This window comes from Plectrocnemia conspersa, unplaced genomic scaffold, assembly GCF_051122295.1.
Source record: "Plectrocnemia conspersa isolate PC_06_02 unplaced genomic scaffold, ASM5112229v1 ptg000005l, whole genome shotgun sequence".
Taxonomy (NCBI): Eukaryota; Metazoa; Arthropoda; class Insecta; order Trichoptera; family Polycentropodidae; genus Plectrocnemia; species Plectrocnemia conspersa.
This window is the reverse complement of record NW_028277169.1, coordinates 20,949,818-20,972,032: the sequence shown is the minus strand read 5'-3', so window position 1 is coordinate 20,972,032 and position 22,215 is coordinate 20,949,818. Positions and strand designations below refer to the sequence as shown.

General features: G+C 34.9%; 3 protein-coding genes and 2 long non-coding RNA genes across 5 annotated transcripts; 1 reads left to right on the top strand and 4 right to left on the bottom strand.

Annotated features, from left to right (window-relative positions):
* Positions 1-1,719: 1,719 nt before the first annotated feature.
* LOC148235129 (uncharacterized) lies at positions 1,720-2,320 on the top strand. Its single transcript, XR_015809692.1, has 2 exons — positions 1,720-1,868; positions 2,022-2,320. It is a non-coding gene; the product is annotated as an uncharacterized LOC148235129 (long non-coding RNA).
* Positions 2,321-2,705: 385 nt separating this feature from the next.
* LOC148235128 (uncharacterized) lies at positions 2,706-5,613 on the bottom strand. Its single transcript, XM_088186551.1, has 2 exons — positions 5,148-5,613; positions 2,706-5,060 (listed from the first exon to the last, which is right to left on the bottom strand). Exons 1-2 carry the CDS (start codon positions 5,558-5,560, stop codon positions 4,196-4,198), a joined length of 1,278 nt encoding a protein of 425 aa, XP_088042677.1. The 5' UTR covers positions 5,561-5,613; the 3' UTR covers positions 2,706-4,195.
* A 4,311-nt stretch (positions 5,614-9,924) lies between these two features.
* Positions 9,925-12,110, bottom strand: LOC148235127 (elongation factor 1-alpha). Its single transcript, XM_088186543.1, has 2 exons — positions 12,051-12,110; positions 9,925-11,569 (listed from the first exon to the last, which is right to left on the bottom strand). Exon 2 carries the CDS (start codon positions 11,557-11,559, stop codon positions 10,168-10,170), a length of 1,392 nt encoding a protein of 463 aa, XP_088042669.1. The 5' UTR covers positions 11,560-11,569; positions 12,051-12,110; the 3' UTR covers positions 9,925-10,167.
* Positions 12,111-14,505: 2,395 nt separating this feature from the next.
* Positions 14,506-18,248, bottom strand: LOC148235126 (uncharacterized). The gene is made up of 7 exons (XR_015809694.1): positions 18,178-18,248; positions 16,993-17,468; positions 16,777-16,930; positions 16,096-16,711; positions 15,615-16,036; positions 15,385-15,546; positions 14,506-15,318 (listed from the first exon to the last, which is right to left on the bottom strand). It is a non-coding gene; the product is annotated as an uncharacterized LOC148235126 (long non-coding RNA).
* A 148-nt stretch (positions 18,249-18,396) lies between these two features.
* Positions 18,397-21,597, bottom strand: ERp60 (disulfide-isomerase A3). Its single transcript, XM_088186541.1, has 9 exons — positions 21,366-21,597; positions 20,170-20,378; positions 19,866-20,094; positions 19,676-19,792; positions 19,474-19,606; positions 19,246-19,409; positions 18,954-19,185; positions 18,760-18,894; positions 18,397-18,691 (listed from the first exon to the last, which is right to left on the bottom strand). Exons 1-9 carry the CDS (start codon positions 21,515-21,517, stop codon positions 18,587-18,589), a joined length of 1,476 nt encoding a protein of 491 aa, XP_088042667.1. The 5' UTR covers positions 21,518-21,597; the 3' UTR covers positions 18,397-18,586.
* Between the last annotated feature and the right edge of the window lie 618 nt (positions 21,598-22,215).

Here is a 22,215-nt window from a genome sequence, read left to right as displayed (position 1 = left end):
TTTTAATAAAAATGAGATTATTACTAAAAGTCCAAAACCCACATCCCAATTGAACGTCCAATCTAAAACTAAAACAGTCAAGAGACATTTCAATAGTGAAGTATATATAAAAAAAAGTAAGTGGATTTGTGAATGTGCTGAATTAGAAAAAATATTTTGTTGGCCATGTTTATTATTTTCACAAGAGCTGAATGTCTGAAATAAATTTGGATATAGTGATTCAAACAATTCAAGTCAAGCTCGTAAAAGGCACAATTAAAAAGATTTGGTAAAGAAAATCGCATCGAAGATTTTTTTCAGTTCAATGTAAGGCAAATGTTGAATTATATAATAAGGAAGTTACTGCGAACAGATATATTATTTCCAAATTAATTAACGTAATTTGCCTTTTATCTAAACAAGATCTTTCTTTTCGAAGACATTCTGTAACTAATAATGCCGTAAATGGAGGCAACTGTGTTGAATTATTGTATTTTCTAAGTGAATCAGACACACTATTAAAAAATCATTTAGACAACTCGAATGTTTTTAAAAGAGTGTCAAATCATATTCATAATGAATTAATATATTCGATTTCAAAAGTATTGATAATGAGATATAAGCTGAAATTCGTTTATCGACAATAATTTCTATAATTGTAGATGAATCTACAGATATCAGCCGTGAAGCACAGCTTCAAAACACAATTCAAGAGATTTTATTTCGGATTTATCGATGTAAGTCCTAATAGAACAGCCGATGCTCTTTTCGATCATATTCATAATACCTTGGTGAAATTTGTATGTACAGAAAAATTAATTGCTCATATTTATGACGGAGCGGCTGTAATATCTGGGGAGCACAATGGAATACGAAAAACGAGATATTTGTCCAAACTCCATATTTGTATACTACTATGCTCACATATTGAATCTTGTTTTATCTGAATCTGTTAAGGATGTAATAGGATGTAAGCGTTTTTTAAAATATATATTACCATTTTTATCATTTTTTTGTAAATCTTCAAGAAGAGTATCTCCTACACAATGGAATTACAATAGTATAATTTAAAAGGTGGTTTGTGAATTCAGAAGAGAATTAATAATAATATTTGACCAAATAAAGATCAATGGGATTCTAATGCCATGATTAATGCAAAAGCTATCTACAAGATTTAGAATTTAATTTCTATCGCAATCTATTTTCACCCATACTTAATTCTGCCGATATTTTATTTGATATTTTGCAAAAAAAACATTCGACATATCTTACTGTTTAAGTGAAATAAAAAAATGTGGAATTTTTAAATAACAAAAATTAAATTTTGATTTATTATGGGACAAAGTCAGGATTGAAGAGTTACACAGAGAAAGAAATAACGATGATACTATAGAAGATCTGAAATTGAGGTATAAAGCTCGATATTTCAAAATACATGAAACAATTTCCACGAATACTACCGATAGGGAGAGAGAGAGAGAGAGAGTGAAGTCAAAGCCAATACGAAGTCTACTTATTTTACAAGTCGTTCGTCTAATCGAGTTCTCCTACGGGTCCTTAACATTTTTTTCTACATTTGTATATTTTAATAAGGCGACTCTCGGACCCACTATGCAAAACCCGCAGATCACTGATTGCGGAACACTGCTTTAAAGTGTTAATAATCCTAATCATCTCGCAGGATTATTTTGTAAATATGGTTACAAATAATACGCTTATGGCCAAAAACTAACGTGAAAAGGATTCTGACAGATGAGGTTTCGCAGAAGGCTTTTTACTTTTACGGAGTTGGTCATAATCTCGGCTTTAGGCGTGAGCGGCGGTTGGTATATCTGGACACCGCTTATACGGGATAAACTTGAGTTAGATCGTGCGAAAGTTGAGAAAAGGTGATTTTTTATTATATAATCAGTAAGATATATATATTTGTACGTGTGTACTGAAATTGTTACATCCACTTTTGTGTCTATTATACGATACTAGAAGTAGGAGGATATGGGAAATGAGAATTCACAATAATTTTTTGATGTTTGTTTCAGCAGCACATTGAAGGATGCCGAGTAAAATTACTATTCTGAAGAACTTACCATTGCTCAAAATTGCTGCCGGAACATGTGCCTTTGGATTTTCTTGGTGGCTTTTTCTTAACAGTTATAAGCCGCACAAGAATAGAGAAAGGTTGTTGCAGCAAGAATATTTAGCGAACCAACTTACTGATCAAGAAAATAAAAATGCAGCGAGAAATTGACTTTTACGTATGGAAGATTTAATAGTTAGTTTTTTGTTGTCATACTTGTCAACCAATGATTACGATATTGCAATAAAACTGTATGGCTAATTATGTTTTTCTTTTATTTCTATTTAAAATCCCGTTAATATTCATACAAAATCTTAATTTCCATCCCAATTGATAAATACATTTATTTAGTTTTGTATGAACCTTTTATAATACACTTGTATAAAATATTCTAATTTATTCTTACCACAAACTTCAAGGGCCTGCAATTTTAGGTTATAACTATTTTAACATTGTTCCAAGACTAACTCTATAAAAGTTATGATTTTTATTAGGCACCCTTACGAATAAGTTATAGACTTGATATGCAAAATCATTACAATTTTTAAAATCTAATCAAAAATTTTCACATTATTTTAATTCAATGCTAAGTTGAAGTAGGACAGATACGCCGCTCTTTAAACGATTAGTAATAAAATAAAATAAATAATAATTTCAATATTCAATTTATTTTTTACAAAAATAATCCAACATTTTATAATACATTTACGTACGTTTGTAAAAATAATTGTGCTTTATTCCATCTGAAATATGCAGTCAATTTTTGTTATCGATATTGTATTAGGGGTACCCATATGTATTGACGCATTTCTGTATTGAAACTCAAATTTATTTTTATAAAATAATTTCCATGATATTCGGTGACTTTGCACTATCCATATTGTAAATCAAAAATTCTTTTCTTATAAAATTCTGTAGGTTTCGAGTCGAAAAGGACGAAAGGGTCGATTTTATTTCGTCTTGTGCTTTGAATTTTTTTTCTTTTAAGAAATGTTCCAATAAGCGAAAAAGATGGTAGTCAGTTGGAGCCAGGAGAATAGACCGGATGCAATAGTCTTCAGATTCAATTCGTCCATTTTTTTTCGGTCAAACCAGCTACGTGCGGGCCAGTGTTGTCATGCAGGAGGATTAGTTTTTCGTTTCTGTTCACTAAAGCTGTTCTTTTTTCACGCAACTTAGCGCTTAAACGTTCTAATTGGTCACAGTACACTTGTGATGTTACCGTATCGCCTTGTTTTAATAATTCATAATAAATTATTCCTTTTGCATCCCACCATACAAAAAGTAACACATTTTTTTGGGTGTAATCATAGTTTCGGGGTCAGGGCTGCGTTTTCTCCTTGATTCAACCATTGTTTCTTTTTTGTAACGTTTTAATAGAGTACACATTTCTCGTCTCCAGTGATTAAATTATGCAGAAGCATAATTTAATCACTGGAGACGAGATTTTTGAGTTATCGACCATAAAATACGGACTTGACTCGATAATTCTTCGATGGTGAGACTCGGATTTTTCTCGATTTCTTCTCTTAGGACTGCTTCATCCACTTCACGGAGTCTTCCACTCTTCAGTTCATTTTTTAAATCAAAATTTCCAGATTTAAATTTATTAAACCTTTTTTGGCATTACCTGATAGTTAATACTCCTTCGTAAACCTCGCAAATGTTTCTTGTTGCCTCTGATGCGTTTTTTTTTGAGTGAAACTGAAAAAGCATGCAGCTCCACAAATGTTCTTCAGAAGGACACGTCTGTCATTATTAAAAGAGACACGTGAAAAAAAAAATTTCTCTACAAAATGAAGATAAAGACCTTTCACAACACACCAAATATTCGAATACGTCTTTCTTAGTCATATGACAATGCAACTAACCTAAAACCATGCTTTCTGAAAATGCGTTAATACATATGGGTACCCATAATATATCACTTGAAATTCATCGGCGAATGAAAATTCAGTATAGCGAAATCGCCATGGAACAGCACACATAACCATCTATGCTGACTCTTTTGGCTTAAACAAGAGGTAATTTTGAAGCACTACATGCACAGGAGAACACTGCTACCGATACGACATACGCGGATCTTATCTGCAATAAAATCAAAACGACATAGATTGCACTCGGAGCGTCTCAAGTGACTTACCCTTGTATATTCTCATGGCAATATAAATAAGACATAAAAGTATCTCTAACGCTAAATGCAGCGTTGGCGCTACTGCCTTTCGGCGAAGGAAGATTCTTTAAAAAGGTTTTCAATTTTTCTTGTGAAACATCACAATTCTGATCGGAATAAATTAGATTATGCAAAATGCACGTGGTTAATATTACTTTATCAATATTTCCCGGAAGTAACGTAATTCTAGTATTATAGACTGAAAATTTTTGCATTAAACTACTAAAAGCGTTTTCCGATACGCTTCTTGTTTGCGTTAGTTTATTATTAAAATGCAGCTTGGCAGGATCCACCAGCTTTCTATTCCGAAACGGTTTCAATAAATAGTTCTTTAATAGAAAAGCCGTGTCTCCTAACAACACGTGTGGTGTCATTACGTCGGTGTTAGGTAACGCTTTGTCTTCCGGCAAGTTTAAATTTCCCAAAGCTAAGTCTTTTCCGAGCTTGGAATTATCGAAAACTCCTCCGTCGCCGTTGCCGTACTTGCCGACGTCGACGACGATAAATCTGCCTTTGGCGTCTACCAGCGCCATTATTACGACAGTAAAAGTTTTCTCATGAATTTCATATTTTGTGAATCTGTTTCGCGAGGGAGTTTTAATAGTCATATATTTTCCGTCGATTACTCCGATGCAGTTGGGGAAATTCCAAGTGTTCCAAAAGTCTTCCGCGATCGAAAGCCACTGCTGTCGATTCGGCGACGGTAGATATTCGGATAGAAGATTGTTTATAATCGCATTGCAAACTTCAATTACAATACTGGATACGGTAGAACAGCCTAAATAATAGCTATTCGCAATAGCCCTGTATGAATACCCAGTCACCAGGAATCTAAAACAATAATACAGAAATACTTTTATTATTATTGTTTTGAAAATAATTAGCGACTATTAATCAAATTACAAAGTTATGTTACACCTTAAACATACGGCTAGTTTTTCTCCCGGTCTAAGAGCTTCTTTAAATATAGTGTTTTCCTTCTTGATAGACTGTTTGATCTTCCCTAGTATAATGTTGAACTGATACTGTGACACTTTAAAATATTGTAAAAACTTTTCTTCGTTGTCGCATAGTTGGGGATACAGCGTATAATATTCGCCTAATTGTTTTCTATTTTTTAAATTTTCACGAATACCAAAACGCCTCGGTTTTTTCTCTTTACCCGGCACGTCCGTCTCTGATGCTTTCTTTCTTTTTCTTGATTTATTTTCACATACTGTCTTTTCAATTTTCCGCTCGTGGAGTGTCTTTTTCTCATCTTCGAATTTTTGCTCTTCGTCGAGAAGTAGTGCTATTACGGCCAATTCGTTTATTGTCAAATGAGAAAACATTCTTATACGAAAAATATAACGAGCGTTTTACTGTCATCTGTCAAATGAGTCAAGCTAGTGTAGTCACACTTCAAAATTATATATTCTTGTAAATATATTCAAAATGTATTTTTACAACACAAAAAAATATGATATACATCAAATTATGAATTATACACTAGTAAATAAATATTAAAAATCTAATGGCTTGTACATTACAATATAAGGGTGAATTCCCTTTAATCTTTCCTCTTCTAAGATCCATTTTTGCAAACAAATTATTGATTATTTCGAAATTACATTAACTTTTATTTTATTATAAATTAAAGAAGTTTGATATTACATTAAGTTTTAAAAATAGGATAGCTGTCCTTATTTGTAATACTAAGGATTTTTGATATGAGAGTATTGGTCAAAGACGATTTCATCCAATACTCACTTATTGTAAGTCGTAATATTGTTATAAAAAGTCTCATTAGGAACGTTAGATAACAGAGCAGACGGCGACAGAACGATTTTATTATTTTTTCGTTGATTCTAATCAGAGACTCCCTTGAATTTAGCAAGAAAAATACATATCATCTAATGAAGTACTATGAATCTTAATGAAATCGAAACATTAAAAAGACGTAGACTGACTGGGCAACTTTGGCTTCTCTCCCCTGGAAAAATTTAAAAGTACGTCCCTACAAATATGAAGGAGAAATACTCGTATCAATGCATGGTTTTGAACGAAGATCATTACTATCATCGTCCTTGAAACGTCTGTAATGTAATATTACTGCTGAAAAAAAATAATTAAAAATAATTTATATTAAATTTTTCTTATTTATTTTGTCATTTTGCTGTGTTCATTTATAGAATTTGTTGAATAAATATAATAAATGTTTTGTTATGTTGTTCAATATATTTTTTGCGCATACATACAGGTCCCGTCATGTAAAAAGAGCGCTGTACGACTGTGGAGGGTTTAGGTCTGCGCATATACAAGCTGCGCAAAATAATTTAACAGTATTATATATTTATCCCATTCCTTATTACACATTCCGTCAGATCGTTATGGATCACATGGAAACCAAACGAGGCGAATGTTAGTGAAAGTATTTAGTATCCATTTCATCATCATCGTTGTCATCACTTATCTGAATTCATTTGAACTCATTTGAATCAATACCAGAGTCATCACCATTAACGCAAATAACAAATATTTCTGTCATCATGTTTACTGTACTCTTTTATATTTTTTACTTTCTAACACAATTTTTCCCATTCCCCCGTGACCATTAAATACACATTTTCATTCACGAGTTATGTAAATTACTGACAATTATTCTCAGTAAAATAATTTAATTTGTTTACTATAAAACGCTTTCAGGGCAAGTTGTTTTTTGGGAGCAAACGGAACGTGGATTGGACGCGAAAGCGAAGGCCGACTGACGAACTAATGGTGCGACGGCATTGATAATCCCCCAAATAGCCCTATAAATCACTTACTGCGCAGCTTTATCGCCAGCGATCTTTATACGTGACAGGACTTGTACTATGGGGTCCTATTTATATTTATATATAGATTTCTATTATGGCCAAAACTTGGCGGCACTCTAGTAACACTGGTGCGATGGTTATTCTCTCGTGTGGCAACCCTTATGGACTCTCAACGGCTGGTTGCGGGTCTGGTTTACTGATCCGCGCACCGTCTATATAAACCATGTAAAAAACCATAATCATCAATAAAAACATTACTGCAGCAGCTCAATCTGTTTCTAATTGCCACGCGTCACAATCCCGTCGCTAAAATACTTTTTTTATTAATTAATGTGAAAAAATATTATGTTTTGTAACCCCAGGCAATAATATCGCACGCGCGCGGGACGCTGCTCTTATCTCTCTTTCGCTCTCATCACTTAACACGCGAAAGAATGAATCACCGACCAGGCCTGATGTGGGTAAAGACAAGTAGTTCTCGGGCCTCCAATTAAAGCTGTATATTCGTCTGTTTCTGCCGTTCAACCACCGACTTTTTCTATTTTACAGCCATTCAATTTAAATTATTAGTACATGTTGATTCAACTACAAATAATTAAAGCGATATTTACGAATATTCCGATTTGAAATCACTCATTTTGCATATGTATATACTACACAGCGCAGTAACGAGCGGATTTATTTAGCACATTAGAGAAAAGGTTAATCTTTATTTATGAAACATTTTGTTGTACTTATTATTTTCTTGTATGGTAATCTTAATATCGCAATACTTTTATTGCGATATTTATATTACCATATAAGAAAATAATAAGTACAACAAAATATTTCAACCTCTTCTAACAATTCTGCGTATCTAACATGTCAAACTTAACATTTAAATTAAAAAGTGAAATCCAGATAAAATTTTAATATTTGAAATATTCAATAACCCTATTAATTATGTAGGGGCCCGTTTATATATGTATAGGTTTTATCATAAACAAAACTTGGCGGCACTCTGGTAACACTGACATGATGGCGGCACATTGTTTTGATTGGACTTCGACGGGTAAACAACGACCGGTGTTGCTTCGTTTACCGTTCAAAAGTATGTATTTCAAATAACATTTAATAAAATACTTCTGCAGCAGCTTAATCTGTGGCTAATTACCACCCGTCATCATGGTCCTCCAAATTTATTTACATATTATGTACTTAATATAATACAAATCTAAATCAACAATTTTCATATTAAAAAGGTTTTGATTACTTGCTAGGTGCTAAATAGCGTCGAATTATTCTATCGATTTATACAATAAATTTAAAGATATTATAGTTTTATTTAATAATCTAGCAACTTGTGTTTCACAAAAATTACAATAAATCAAATGGCACGTAACAATATCTAAAATTAATATATTGTTACGTGCCATTTTAGATTCTAAGTAGAGCTGTCGAATAGCAGTAATAGTAGGGTGGTCAGACAACTCGTATTTACAGGACATGTCCAGTTTTCTAACAGTTTGTCCCACTGTTCGATAAAGGTCGTCGGAACTTAAATAATTGGTCGGAAAAAAACACAATTGAGCATAATGATTAAAGTATTTTCATACTTTTCAATATATACAGTAAAAACCATATGCTTGAAAGAATTGTTTAATAAAATTAAATCTATTCCAATAGTTAAAAAAATCGTTCAGCAGAAGAAAATGTTTTTTGATGAAGTTATAGATTGCTATGAAACTTGCTTGGCATATTTGAGGAACTGGAGTGAACCTTCAAACAAATATAAAGTTTTTAGTTGGATATTATTATGAAATCAATAACACCATTAAGAAGTTAAAAAATGGCTGATTTAGTAATATAAATAAATGAAAATGACCCATTGAATCAACATTCTGATCTAAAACAGTATATTACTAAACAAATAGAAGAATTTTAAACAAAGCAGATAAAAACACCATATAATGATAAATGTACAGATTTTTCTTCATTGTCAATTATTTATTTAAATTTTGTAGCCATTTGTTCGCATTTTCTAGTCCGAAGATTTTTTTTATGATTAAAATACGATATTATCACAATGGAAAAAAATATATTTATATTATATATCCATAGTAATATCAGTTGTGAATTTTTTATAATTTAATAAAATAAAATGAACCAGGTTAATTAAAATATATTTTGTTTAAAAAATGTGTCGTTTTATTATAAAAGTAAAAATACCTTCCCGCCGAAAATGTTCCGTATTCCCTAAATCTGGCCATCCTAAGTAGTAGTGAACAGAATTCTGTTCACTACTGCTATATCGAAGACAGATCAAGTCAATATTAGTACTTGTGTAGAGGAATAATCAATGAAAAACATTTCTAGCCATTACTAAAACAACGTTAGGTAATAAAAATCGTTAGCAATAGCTCAATTGCGAACATTTCAGGGGTGTTTTTCGCTATTGGGTTACCCCCCCCCCCCCATGTCTAGATAAACGAACAAAAATGCCCGAGCATGAACTGGACAGCGCTTCGCATAAATTATAATTTCTTGATCATTGTATTTTAAGTTTAGTAATCTCCCAATTAAGTTAAAATATAGCTGAGTGGTAACCCTGCCACATCGCACACGAATCGATACTTACACCTAGCAGATAATGCTTAGTGTCATAGGTTATACGATATATTTAGCCATTGGCAACACCGGATTGCACGTTGCACGTTCGTCGATCTTTTTATGCAGACGCCGCACCGGCAGTCTATATTTCAGCGGAAAGAAAGTTATGCAAAAGAAAGCATTCGCTTGACAACTCGCCAAGTGCCCCATAATTAGGTGTTACGCCTTGAGCAGACTTAACCTAGGTGCCGCAAATCGACACGTGCTCTCGCGAAGGGAACAAAGGGAGTCAGTTTAAATGAAAGAACGAATTCAGATGACCAAGGGCTACTCGTTTATTACTATGATTTACACTTCATCATATCACGATTACAAAAATATCTCCTTAGCTGTATATCAAAATTACATAAAATAAAATAAGATCATATTAATCATAGGAGAAGTAAAAAAATATAGTAAGGAATGAGTAAAGCCTTTTTCCTGCGAAACACTTTCCGATGAGAAAAGCGTCTTATAAGCATAGTGAAGAGTTCGACGACTGCACCTAGGTCTAGCTACTTCTTCGTCTTGCCGGCCTTTTCGGCGGCTTTGGTCACCTTGCCGGAGCTGGGGTCCTTGAAGTTGACTCCTTTGATGACTCCGACGGCCACGGTCTGCCTCATGTCGCGCACGGCGAAGCGTCCGAGGGGCGGGAACTCCTGGAAGGATTCGACGCACATGGGCTTGGACGGCACGAGGTTGACGATGGCGGCGTCTCCCGACTTGATGGCTTTGGGATTGTCTTCTGTGGACTTTCCGGTACGTCTGTCTACCTTTTGTTGAATGTCGGCGAACTTGCAGGCGATGTGAGCAGTGTGGCAATCGAGCACGGGAGTGTATCCGTTGGAGATCTGACCGGGGTGATTCAGCACGATGACCTGAGCGGTGAAGTCGGCGGCTCCCTTGGGCGGGTTGTTCTTCGAGTCTCCGGCGACGTAGCCGCGACGGAGTTCCTTGACGGACACGTTCTTCACGTTGAAGCCGACGTTGTCTCCGGGAACGGCTTCCTGGAGAGCTTCGTGGTGCATCTCCACGGACTTGACTTCAGTGGTGATGTTAGCGGGAGCGAACACGACGATGGTGCCAGGCTTGAGGACGCCGGTTTCGACTCTGCCGACCGGTACCGTTCCGATGCCTCCGATTTTGTAGACGTCCTGGAGAGGAAGGCGGAGAGCCTTGTCTGTGGGACGCGCCGGAGGAAGGATGGCGTCGAGAGCTTCGATCAAGCACTTGCCGTCGGCCTTTCCTTCTTTGCGTTCGACGGCCCATCCCTTGAACCATCCCATCTTGCTAGACGGCTCGAGCATGTTATCGCCGTGCCATCCGGAGATGGGCACGAAGGGAACGGCAGCGGGGTTGTAGCCGATCTTCTTGATGTAAGAAGAAACTTCCTTCTTGATCTCCTCGAAGCGGGATTCGCTGAAAGGAGGCTCGGTAGAGTCCATCTTGTTGACTCCGACGATGAGCTGCTTGACTCCCAAGGTGAAAGCGAGGAGGGCGTGCTCGCGAGTTTGACCGTTCTTGGAGATGCCGGCCTCGAATTCACCGGTACCGGCGGCGACAATCAGCACGGCGCAATCGGCCTGCGACGTACCTGTGATCATGTTCTTGATGAAATCCCTGTGTCCCGGGGCGTCGATGATGGTCACGTAGTACTTTGCGGTTTCGAACTTCCACAGGGCGATGTCGATGGTGATACCGCGCTCGCGCTCGGCCTTAAGCTTGTCGAGCACCCACGCGTACTTGAAGGAGCCCTTGCCCATCTCCTGGGCCTCCTTCTCGAACTTTTCGATGGTACGCTTGTCGATGCCGCCGCATTTGTAGATCAGATGACCGGTGGTGGTGGACTTGCCGGAGTCGACGTGTCCGATGACGACGATGTTGATGTGGATCTTTTCCTTGCCCATGGTGAATCGTCTGAAACGAGATTGCGGAACGATGAGTCAAATGTCGCTGATCGAAACGTCACGCGGCGGACAATATGGCGACCGGCGAGGCGCGACCGAAAAATCAGAATAAAAATGCACAGCGACGACGACGAGCGTGGCAGGACCGCGAACCGGCGCACACGAGACCGGCGAGGCGAACTTCCGGCCCCGACCCGACTTTTCGTCGGCCACGTGCTCGGCAGTTGCCGGTGAGCGCTATCGATTTCCGTCCAAATCGACAAATTATTGCGTCTCGACGAGTAGGAGACGTCGGAGGGGTCGCCGCGAACCTCGGGAGGAGCGAGGACCTCGCACCTTGCACCTCGCGTATCTCGAGAGGACCTTACGCACGCCCGCCCGCCCGCGCATCTCGTGCCAGAAAAACCGTCAGAAACGGTGTTACGAACTTCCTAATCCGCGCGCAAATTGTCGGAAATCGTTCGCGACGATCGTAAAGAAAGACTAAATACCTGAGCGGCGGATCGACGAGCGAGAGACGAGCGACGAGCTAAGCGTGCCCCGAGAGAATGGCCGAGCCGACGTGTCGTCACGGACCGAGTAACGCCGCCGGAAACGGCTACCGCGTGCACTTCCTTTCACCGTAGCCGTCGCTTTTCCGACGATCGTTATTATTGAAAATGTTCTAAAAATTACAAACCCGTTCAGGACGGAAAAATACTCACTAATTTATTTTAGAAAAGCATTTAAACTTTTCATAAACTACTCTTCTGCTTAGCGTTTTTGAATAGGTAAAAAAAGTCAGTTTTGCTTTATAGATAAAGGTCTTTTAAAAAAATAATATTACATTTTTTGTCTATTTATATAGTTAAAATGTAATTTGAATCTTTATTCATAAAAAAGCACAACTTGAAGTATTGTTTTATTGATAATTGTTTTGTTGCAAACAATATGTTTTAAGCAATAAACTTAGACACCCGATTTAAGTATTGTTTCCATTGATAAAAACATTTCTTTATTTGAGAGGAAAATTATTCCTTGAAAAAAAAACATCTCAGTTAAGTCAAATGTTGGGAAATGCTTCGAAAATCAACCTCGATGATCAGACATCCACATTACAGGAACATTAAAAAAAAAGTATAAAATATGATTATGTATTAAATATTAGTAAGTATGTGGCAAATGTGATTCTAAAAACTTAGATAAATAATAAAGCAGGTCCGAGATCAACAATACAGAAGCTAGCACAAAAACTTACATCAGTCCACATACATTTAAAAAAATTGGAAAATGTGTTAATTGGCAGGATATGCGTATCTCATTAATTGTGCGAGGAAAACCTCGAATAACAAATCTCAATACGTCAATAATTATTGATTCTAAAACAGAAAGATTTATTTTTTAGTCGAATTGTTACTGAAGATGAGAAGTAGGTCTTTTACTTAAACACGCGATGTAAAAACAGTGAATTTCAACCCTGAAAACAGGATTACACTACAATAAGATAATGTTGTGCATTTAGTGGGATATGAAGGGCATAATTCATTGTGAGTTATTGAATTATAGGCAAAATTACGACAGACGCATAGTGTGCTTAAATAATTCGTTTAAAAGCGACCCAGACCGTAAAAAACCTTCCCTTATTAATTAAGGAAGACGGTTCCAATAATTCTTTCCAAGGATTCTCACCCACCGTATTTTCCAGACATTGCTCCAAACGAATATCATCTGTTGAGATCCCTGAAATAGTTTCTAGATGGAAAAAGATATTTTTCAAAAATGGATACAAAAAACGTTAAAGAATTTATATATTTATACATTATTTTTTAATTATATAAAAAAAATATTAACATAGGGAATAATTATAGAAATAGATGAAAATATATAATTAACTAAAGTATTACACGTTTAATTTTTTAACTCATTTAACCCGCACTTTAAAAACGCAGACTTTATAGACAACCTAATATTTTATTAATGATTATTTAACTTGAATGGCCCTGAGGGTCACTACTGTGCATCTTAGGTCCAAAAATCAAAGCGAGAAATAATCTCTAAATAACTGAAAATGAACTACGATGCGCATTTACGATAAATGTGAAATCACAATTTGAAATATTGGCACAATAACTCTCTCAGCAACAATGTCGTTGATACTTATTGCTTTTAATATGCCCTTTGTGTAATAAATTATATTGTTATTATTATTATGCAGATTATTATTACCAGCCTTATGACTATAAATGACAAATATAAAAGGATAGAATTACAAAAATGTAACTGGAATGTAGATAACGCATGTGATAATAGAACAACGTTTTAATAGTACAAAATGTTAAAAACGCTTTAAAAATGATGAATCATACAAAATACTGAAAATCATATAAAACAAATCTAGTATATAATGTTATTTTTTTCTTTCGACTTATTTTGCATTAAATTCGATATAAACATTTATATATTATCCTATCGGATTAGATTTTTCTTTCGTTGCCATTAAATTGTCTTTAAAAACATACTAACTCATGTCATTAATAAAACACTAATTAAAAACTATTGGATTATGGTCCAAAGTAAGAAATATGATTTAAGGCATCCTAAAATTTTCAGTTTAAGTTAAAATGCAGAGAAAAGTGTAAAATTTCTGTTAACAACTGAATAATTGGGTATGCGAGTAGTAAAATTATGCGGTAAATATTTTTTTAATAAGCACTATTCGGAGTATCATATCGTTTCTTAAATATTTGTTCTGCGAAGTCCTCAACATCCGCCGCAAATCTCAAAGTACTTAACCATTTTCATGACAAATCTCACAATCATTTTTAGTAGCACAACTCACTTTGGAGTCGATCAATTTATTAATTAAAATAAATTTAATTTTTCATGTATACTAAGCTAATAACTTACCTATAATTATTATAATTTATAAAATATGTAACATATCATGATTATTAAAAATACAAATAGTACTATCATAGTATTTCATACGTTTATTTATTCAAAAATATGGTATAAGTATTGGAATCTTCTTCTAAGGATTCCGCATTGCTCAAAGTCGACGACTCTTCGATCTCGTGCTGGACATCGTTCAGTCGATAATTCCAACGTTTATTATCAGGTTTTTCTTCTTTTTTCAGCGTATACGTATTGGATAATTCAGACTTATCTGAATCTTCATCATTAAAACTATTATTAACCATCCCAGCGTGTAATTCGTTTGAATTTTTTATTACGATTTTATCACTTTCGGAGCTTTCTGCACTTACGATACTGTTTTCTCTCTCATTTGAGATGTGTAACTTTGTCATCGGTATTAATTCGTCGGTCAAGTTTTTCGATTGCCTTTTGAAGTTGCATCTATTATGTTTTACGCTCGATAAAACACCGTCCATTTTCTTAATCAGGCCCCACAGCTTAGATTCGTTGTTTCTATTTTTCTCTTGGGCTATATCATCTTGCACATTTTGCGATATCATCTTGAAGGTCTTCTTAGCGTAGTTATCGATCGGAGCTTTCACAAATTTATCGTTTGCATAATATTCTATATTCAGAGAAGGATCGTCGTTATTACGAGTACACAGTAAGACTGAAGAGTTCTCGCATCCTGAAGACAATGCGATGATATTAAAATGAGGATGAAAATCACTCGACATAATACAGTGATTATCGAATTCGACAGGATTATAAACGGCTAACAATTCGCCTGTAGAAGCTGACCAAACATTATTGCCTACGAAAACCATAGTTCCGCATTGTGTGATATTACCTCTCGTTTGATATCTGTAAAATAGAGAGATTAATATATAAATATCACTCATTATGGGCTATAGATAAATAATAATATACTTAATAGGATCGCCTCCTTTATAACAAATGGATTTTGTAGCTGTAGCTATATTCAGTGCCCACGGTGTATGATTCCTTAAAATCACCAAAATTCTTTGACCGTCGGGAAAAATGATTAAATCATTTACAATGTTTGATTTAAATTCTTCTATGGTAATGTTTCTATATTAGAGACAGAAAATATTAATTTCAATACAAAAAGTGTATTAGAGTGTATTAAGTATTATTACAATATTTTCATCCAATTGCTTTTTCCTTTCGCCCATTTAAAGATGTTCCCGTTGCCATCTGCAGAAAAGAACATTTCGATGTTTTCCATAAAACATATGGAGTTTACAGTTCCAGTGTGTCCCTCTAATTCTTCGGAGAGGACATAGTTTGAAGATGATTCGACGACCCAGATTCTGACTAATTTGTCATAACAACCGGTGGCTATGATTTCTTCGTTAAAATTGCAAAATCTTGCCGTGTACACAAACGCCGGGTGTGCAAATTTTTGTTTAGTCACCGATTGCGTATTAGTTATGTCCCACAAGTAAACAATACAGTCTGACGATGCAGTCAGCAGATGGTTTCCAGAAACGTTCCAACAAATATCGTAGATTAGATTTTGATGATGTTGTAACTTTGTAACTTTATTGAACTCGGGCACCTAAAAAATAATCATTCTTAATAATGTATAATTTTTTGTACAATCATATTATTATTCACCTTATAGATAATAATAATAAATTTATTTTGTTCTTTAATAGAACATGCTAAGAAATTTCCGCACTTGCTAAACTTCAACGTCGTAGAAACACTCTTTATTTTCTTAAAAATTTTATTTGGCAATTCGCATCGATCTCTGGAAGTCCGTTTTTCAAATGTAAAATCATTCTTCACCGATCTATCGACTGGATCAATTTTATTTTCCTCTCGTTTAGATTTCATATTCAAACTTTGGATTATGTTAAACTTAATATTGTTTATATCGCTTTCGATTCTATCCGATCTAACGCAAATTATCTCAATATATAACGCACTCGGATAAATTGCAAGACTACCGGTTTTCCAACCTCCGTAAACTTTTAAAAACGACTCATCTGCAACTTCATAGTTAGGCGTATATAATTGAAGTTTCAATTTTTTGTTCATATTAGAGTGATTTTTAAAACCGATTGGCTTAATAAACGCCCAAGCTATCGATTTATCGATTGCTTGATCTTTCGAATTGGGTGTTTTGTCGATGATTTCAAAAAATATGATTACTTCATTTATATTGTCAAGCTTTTCAATCAGTTTTTTATCAAATAATATAGTTTCATTCCAATGAGGAACCATTGATCTAAAATAATACATATTTTTAATATATAATTGAGTTAAGTGTGGAATTTAAATGTAACACTATACCTCTTCTTGTGAAATTCAAAATGTTTTGTCATCAATAGATTATTTCCACTATTATAACATTCACCAGTTGTAGTATCCACAATATAAATATTAATAAACGGTCCATTTAAAAATAAATCATTTCTTAATAAATTACATCTCGATATATGCAAACCTGAAAAGTGAATTCTTTTAATGATTTCAATTAGAATTTAATACTTAGCTATATCTATATACCAATTAAAATATATTGATTTGGTTGCTCATCATCTTTAACTAAACTAAGTTTATCACTTGAACGTCGTTTTATTTTTTCATCGGCAGATGAAATTGTTTCGATTTCTTTTGTATAATTTTTACCGTCTTCTTCTGATGCCTCTTCTGACTCATAATCTGTTTTCAATACATCATTATCATTTTTTATCATGGTTGAATTATCAGCGCTTTTCTTCTTTTTTTTCTTTGATTTCTTTCTCTTTGGTTCATTCTTAGGTGCAAATTCTGACTGGCTCGAAGTCTCCGATTGAATATCATCTTTAGTTTCTTTGATTGCTAATTCAGATTTTACCCTTTTTTTGCTTATACTGTGTGAAGGTATTAGTTCGTTAGCCGATTCTACGTCAATTTCGTCATTTGTGTAACTTCCCAAATCATCTGTTACTGAAGAGTTATCTTCAATGAGATTCTTCGAAGATGAATAAACATTTGTACTGCTGAAAATTTTGAGAAGTTTTTTGTTTTAAAATAATCGGAGTGTCATATTAGCTATTTTAAATTGATTTTAGGCAACAGAGGTGATTTCTTAATATTCTAATTTTTAAAATGATTTTTATTCTTTCAATTTCAACATCCTGCTCTACAAAAAAGCTAAGAAAGACTGTAAAACACGGAAAAAATCTCAATAAAATAAAATTAAAACTGTACTAAAATAATATGACTAAACCAACTGTGATCATCAAATAAAAACAGGTAAACACTACTTGACATTGATTTAAAAGTCTTATAGTTGCGTTTAAATAAAACTTGTCTCGTCACTCGTGTAATTGTCTGATGAGTTTCAAATAAGTCAGTAAACATGTACAAATATATGCAAAAATCACTTGAACCTAAACCAACAAATACCATTTCTTTGACAATAAACCAACTGTCATGTTGACCACCTGTTTCGGTGCTTCATTCTTATTAGAAAATCTTTCTATATGTTTAATAGGTAATTTAGCTTATTCAAAAATTAAACTAGATATAGAATCATTGAGTTGCTCAAAATATATTCCTAATCCCAAATTAGAACAAGCATACAAATAATGATATTTAAAACTAATAGATATTTTATCCTCTAATTTAGTGAGATCTATTATTATTAGGTAATATTATATTATTTTTAAAACATTAGTAAAGGTCAATTTGAGTTTTAATAATTACTCTTTTGATGTCAGTCTTTTCAATTTTTCCATATTGCTAGTCGCAAACGAAGTACTTCCACAGTTTGTTGTGTATTAGATGTTACTATGGTAACCATTCTTGACCTTACATGTTATAATATATTCATCGATAGATGACGCCGCTTTACAGAATAAATATGATTATTCTTTTCTAGTGTAGATATGAACGTGGGTATACTCAATAAATAGTATGAATATATTTTATCAAAAAACTTTATTTATAAAAGAAAAAAAAAATAATTGCATCTCACTCGTTCTATCATCAAAATAACACAGTGCTTATGGAATTTGTAACCTTTTTTTTGTTTGTTAAAAAGAAAAAACTAAATGTATTTTGAATATATTTCACTTCATCTGGTAAATGTTACCAGTGCATGAACTGAATTCACTTAAAGCTCAGTCTTTTTCACATTGCCCTGCCTGTCGTAACCCTTGAGTTCGTCAGTTGAATGCTTTGCAATATACTTGATGAAATCGTCGACTTCACGACCGCCCTGTAACAGAATACGATATAAACGTAGAGCTACTATCTTCCGACAATAGCCGTGTATTCGATTCATACCTCATATTGGATGGGTTGCTTCTTATTGTCCTTAGGAGCCCAGAAGAGCGTCGGGAATCCTTGTACTTTGTACGGTGGCGGCACATCATTGTTGGAAGCGTCGATCTTCACGATTGCAACATCTTCATTTTTCATCTGAAGCGGAATATACGTCACATTATACAATAAATTAATCTTTATCGTAGACAACATACCTTTTCTCCTAGCTCGTCATAGATGGGAGTGAGCTTCTTGCAGTGACCGCACCAAGGAGCGTAAAACTCGATAAGCGTATCTTTTCCGTTATCGTTAACAACCTCGTCGAAGTTCTTTCCGACGGCTACTTTGACGGGTGCGTCGTTCGTTTCCGGAACAGGTTCAGACTTAATATACGGAGTCAGTTCACCGTCCCTCAATTGATTCAAAAAGTTTTGGAAGTTCTCAATGCTAAAAATACCTTCAATTAGTTACCATATCAAAGTAAAAAATATTAATAGCAAAATATACCTGAATTCTTCTTTCATAATGAACTTATGATCGTCGGCGTTGTAAGCTAAAACGACTGGCTTATCACCCTTGACAAAATCTACACCGAATTCGTTCAGTTCATGAGTGAATTCATCTTTGGAGCTGATAGCGAAAGAGAAATCACTGGAGAATTCTTTAGCGACCTGAATAATAATTAAAATATTAAAATTATACATAAGAAGGCTAAATAAAAGATAAACAAAATACCTTCAAGATTCTATTTCTCCAATAGTTGGTGCCTTTGGGATTCTTAACGTAATCGACGGTGTAGTATCCGGTGACGAGCGGTTTCTTGAAATCCGTCGCCGAGTCTCTAGTACGATGGCCGACCAAACCGTGACTGAAAATAGATTATAAATTAGAATACATACATATCGTAATAATTAATTTAGCATAGCTAAACATTTACTAGTTTGCAATGATGAATTTATTAAGACCGTCAGTATCAGCGGAGCCAGAATAGACGACGGAATCCTCTTCAAATTTATTGGACATCATTTTAGGACGGAACAATACGACTGCATCGCTGTAAATATTATTATTATTACTATTAAATCATAACTTAAACTTCATACAAGATTATTAAATATCAACTGTACTTGTGTCCGTGCAACTTCAAAGCGTCAGAGTTTGAAGTGTGAGCGAATCGCACCTTTTCCCTCAGCTTATCGGCTAATTTGAGGAAAGTTCCCTTCAATTCGGTTTCTTTTTCGAAGAATCCGACCACTCCGACTTCTTCTTTGGCCAAGAAATCTTTGACGGCTTCCAAAGTCAACAAGTCCCTCGAGCTAGGTCCAACTTGCGCCCTCATATATTTTACAATACCATCTAATAAGAGAAAATTGATGGTTATGGATAATTTTGAAAATAAATTATAAGCCGAGTCAATCTTATGTAACTAACTGGCTTCACGTGGACCGCCGTAATCTTGAGACAGTTCACCGTTGCGGAAGACCTTCAAAGTGGGGTAGCCTGTGACAGAATACTTGCTGCAAATCTCCTTGCCGGCTTCCGTGCAATCGACTTTAACCAGAGCTATGGGAGGATCGTTGCCCTTGAGTAAATCGGCGGCTTTGGTGTACTCAGGCTTGAGGCGTTTGCAGTGGCCGCACCTGGTGATTAAAATACGTTATTAAAAAACATATATTTGTTACTTATCTACGGTAATTTTATAATATATCTTTATGCACAATCGTGAGCTCCAACTATTATTAGATATTTTAAATGCGGATCATGACTTAAATGTAAAAGTAAACAAAAAATATTATACCTGAAATTACATATTTTTTTTTATAAAGGTTGGACTTTAAAATTGTGTTAATGCATTATAATTTTTACCATTTTATGAAATATTTTAATTTTCTTTTTAAAATACATTAATTTCTAAATACTTCATAATCAATAAGTTATAAGAATTTCGATTGCAATAGAGAAAAATTCATAAAAATATGATATCATTTTTACACAATTAGACGCGTTAAACTAAAGTGATAATGACATTTTATCCAACGAGTTTCATTAATCAAATTCTTATAAGAGTTTTAATAAATATTACAAAAAAAATTGTGTCGTTTTAGATAAATATAAAGAAATTTTACGATATTTTTTTTCAAGAGCTGATTATTTCGTTAAATGGCTAAACAGCGAGGTATTCTAGAAATTAAAGGAAATTTCCTTAAAATGATTTATCGATAATGATACTAGTTATTGGCGAAACTTGGTCATAAAATTGTCAATTGCGTTAACATTAAAAATATATTCACGGCTTGTATGTTTCTTATTAGTTCGTAATAAGAATCCAACCAGAACTCCTGAATTTATTAAAGTATTAGAGAAGCTACTATACTAAGTTATTTTTGGAACACGAGTTGAAACATATATTTTTATTAAATTGTATTAAACCAATCTTCGGTTCTAGAACATCGTGCGATGATTGTGTAATGACTTATCTTCTGCGGAAACATCGCGGAAACATCACGCAAATCTAGGGTTAATCTGAAAAAAGCCTACGTGGATATCTGACATAGAATGGCGGCCATGCTTGCTATAGGCGGCCGTCAGTGATGTACGAGTCAGGAAGAAAATAACAAGCGTCTCACCATGGCGCGTAGAACATAACCAGCGCCGTTTCGGTGTCGGCCAGCCTCGCGGCGAAGTCCGCGTCTCCGAGATCTAGCTCTTGGGCGGAGGAGCCCGGGGCGCAGGCCAAGAAGAGGGCCGCCAGGGCCAGCCATCGAAGCGGACGCGACATCCTCGAACAGCGAAGGAGTCGAGCGCGACAAGTAGAATGCGGTGGCTGCAGCCGGTTCGCCGCTGGTCGGCAGACGTGTCGGCAAATCACCGGCGAAGCGCTGGCCGCTTCCAATTGGTCCCCCACCACGACTAGCAGCTCACCGGGTTCTTTTTTAAATCGTTGGCCAAACCGCGATAAAATCCAATCACAGTGATAAATAAAATACTTACTTTGCTCCTTTATTATACTTTATTTAAGAAATATGACCAATTTAAGTTTACAACACAAACTTAAATAAAGCAAAGTAGAGATTGCAATCCAGATAATTCGGATTTTTATAGTGGAATCAGTATTCAGATTTTAAAAAATATATAACATGAAATTGTAAAAAATCTGGTACTAAAAATATTAAGACTTTGAACTATAAAATATAAATTTTGATATAATCATTATTGTCATACATTTATCCAATGGTGAGATGCTGGTGAGATGCTGGTGAGATGCTGGCGAGAGCGCTAAAAAAATGTCATCTCGGAAATATTATGAAACCGATAAAACCGGGATCGATAGTGTGAAACTCTGACGAATGGTAAGCCTAGTTATTACTATGTTTGTCGATCATATTGGAGCCCTCCGATCCTAAGCGTCCGCATGGGCTGCTTGCCCCCGCAGCATAGTAGTTACCCCTCTGCATTTGTCGATACTCATAAGAAAAT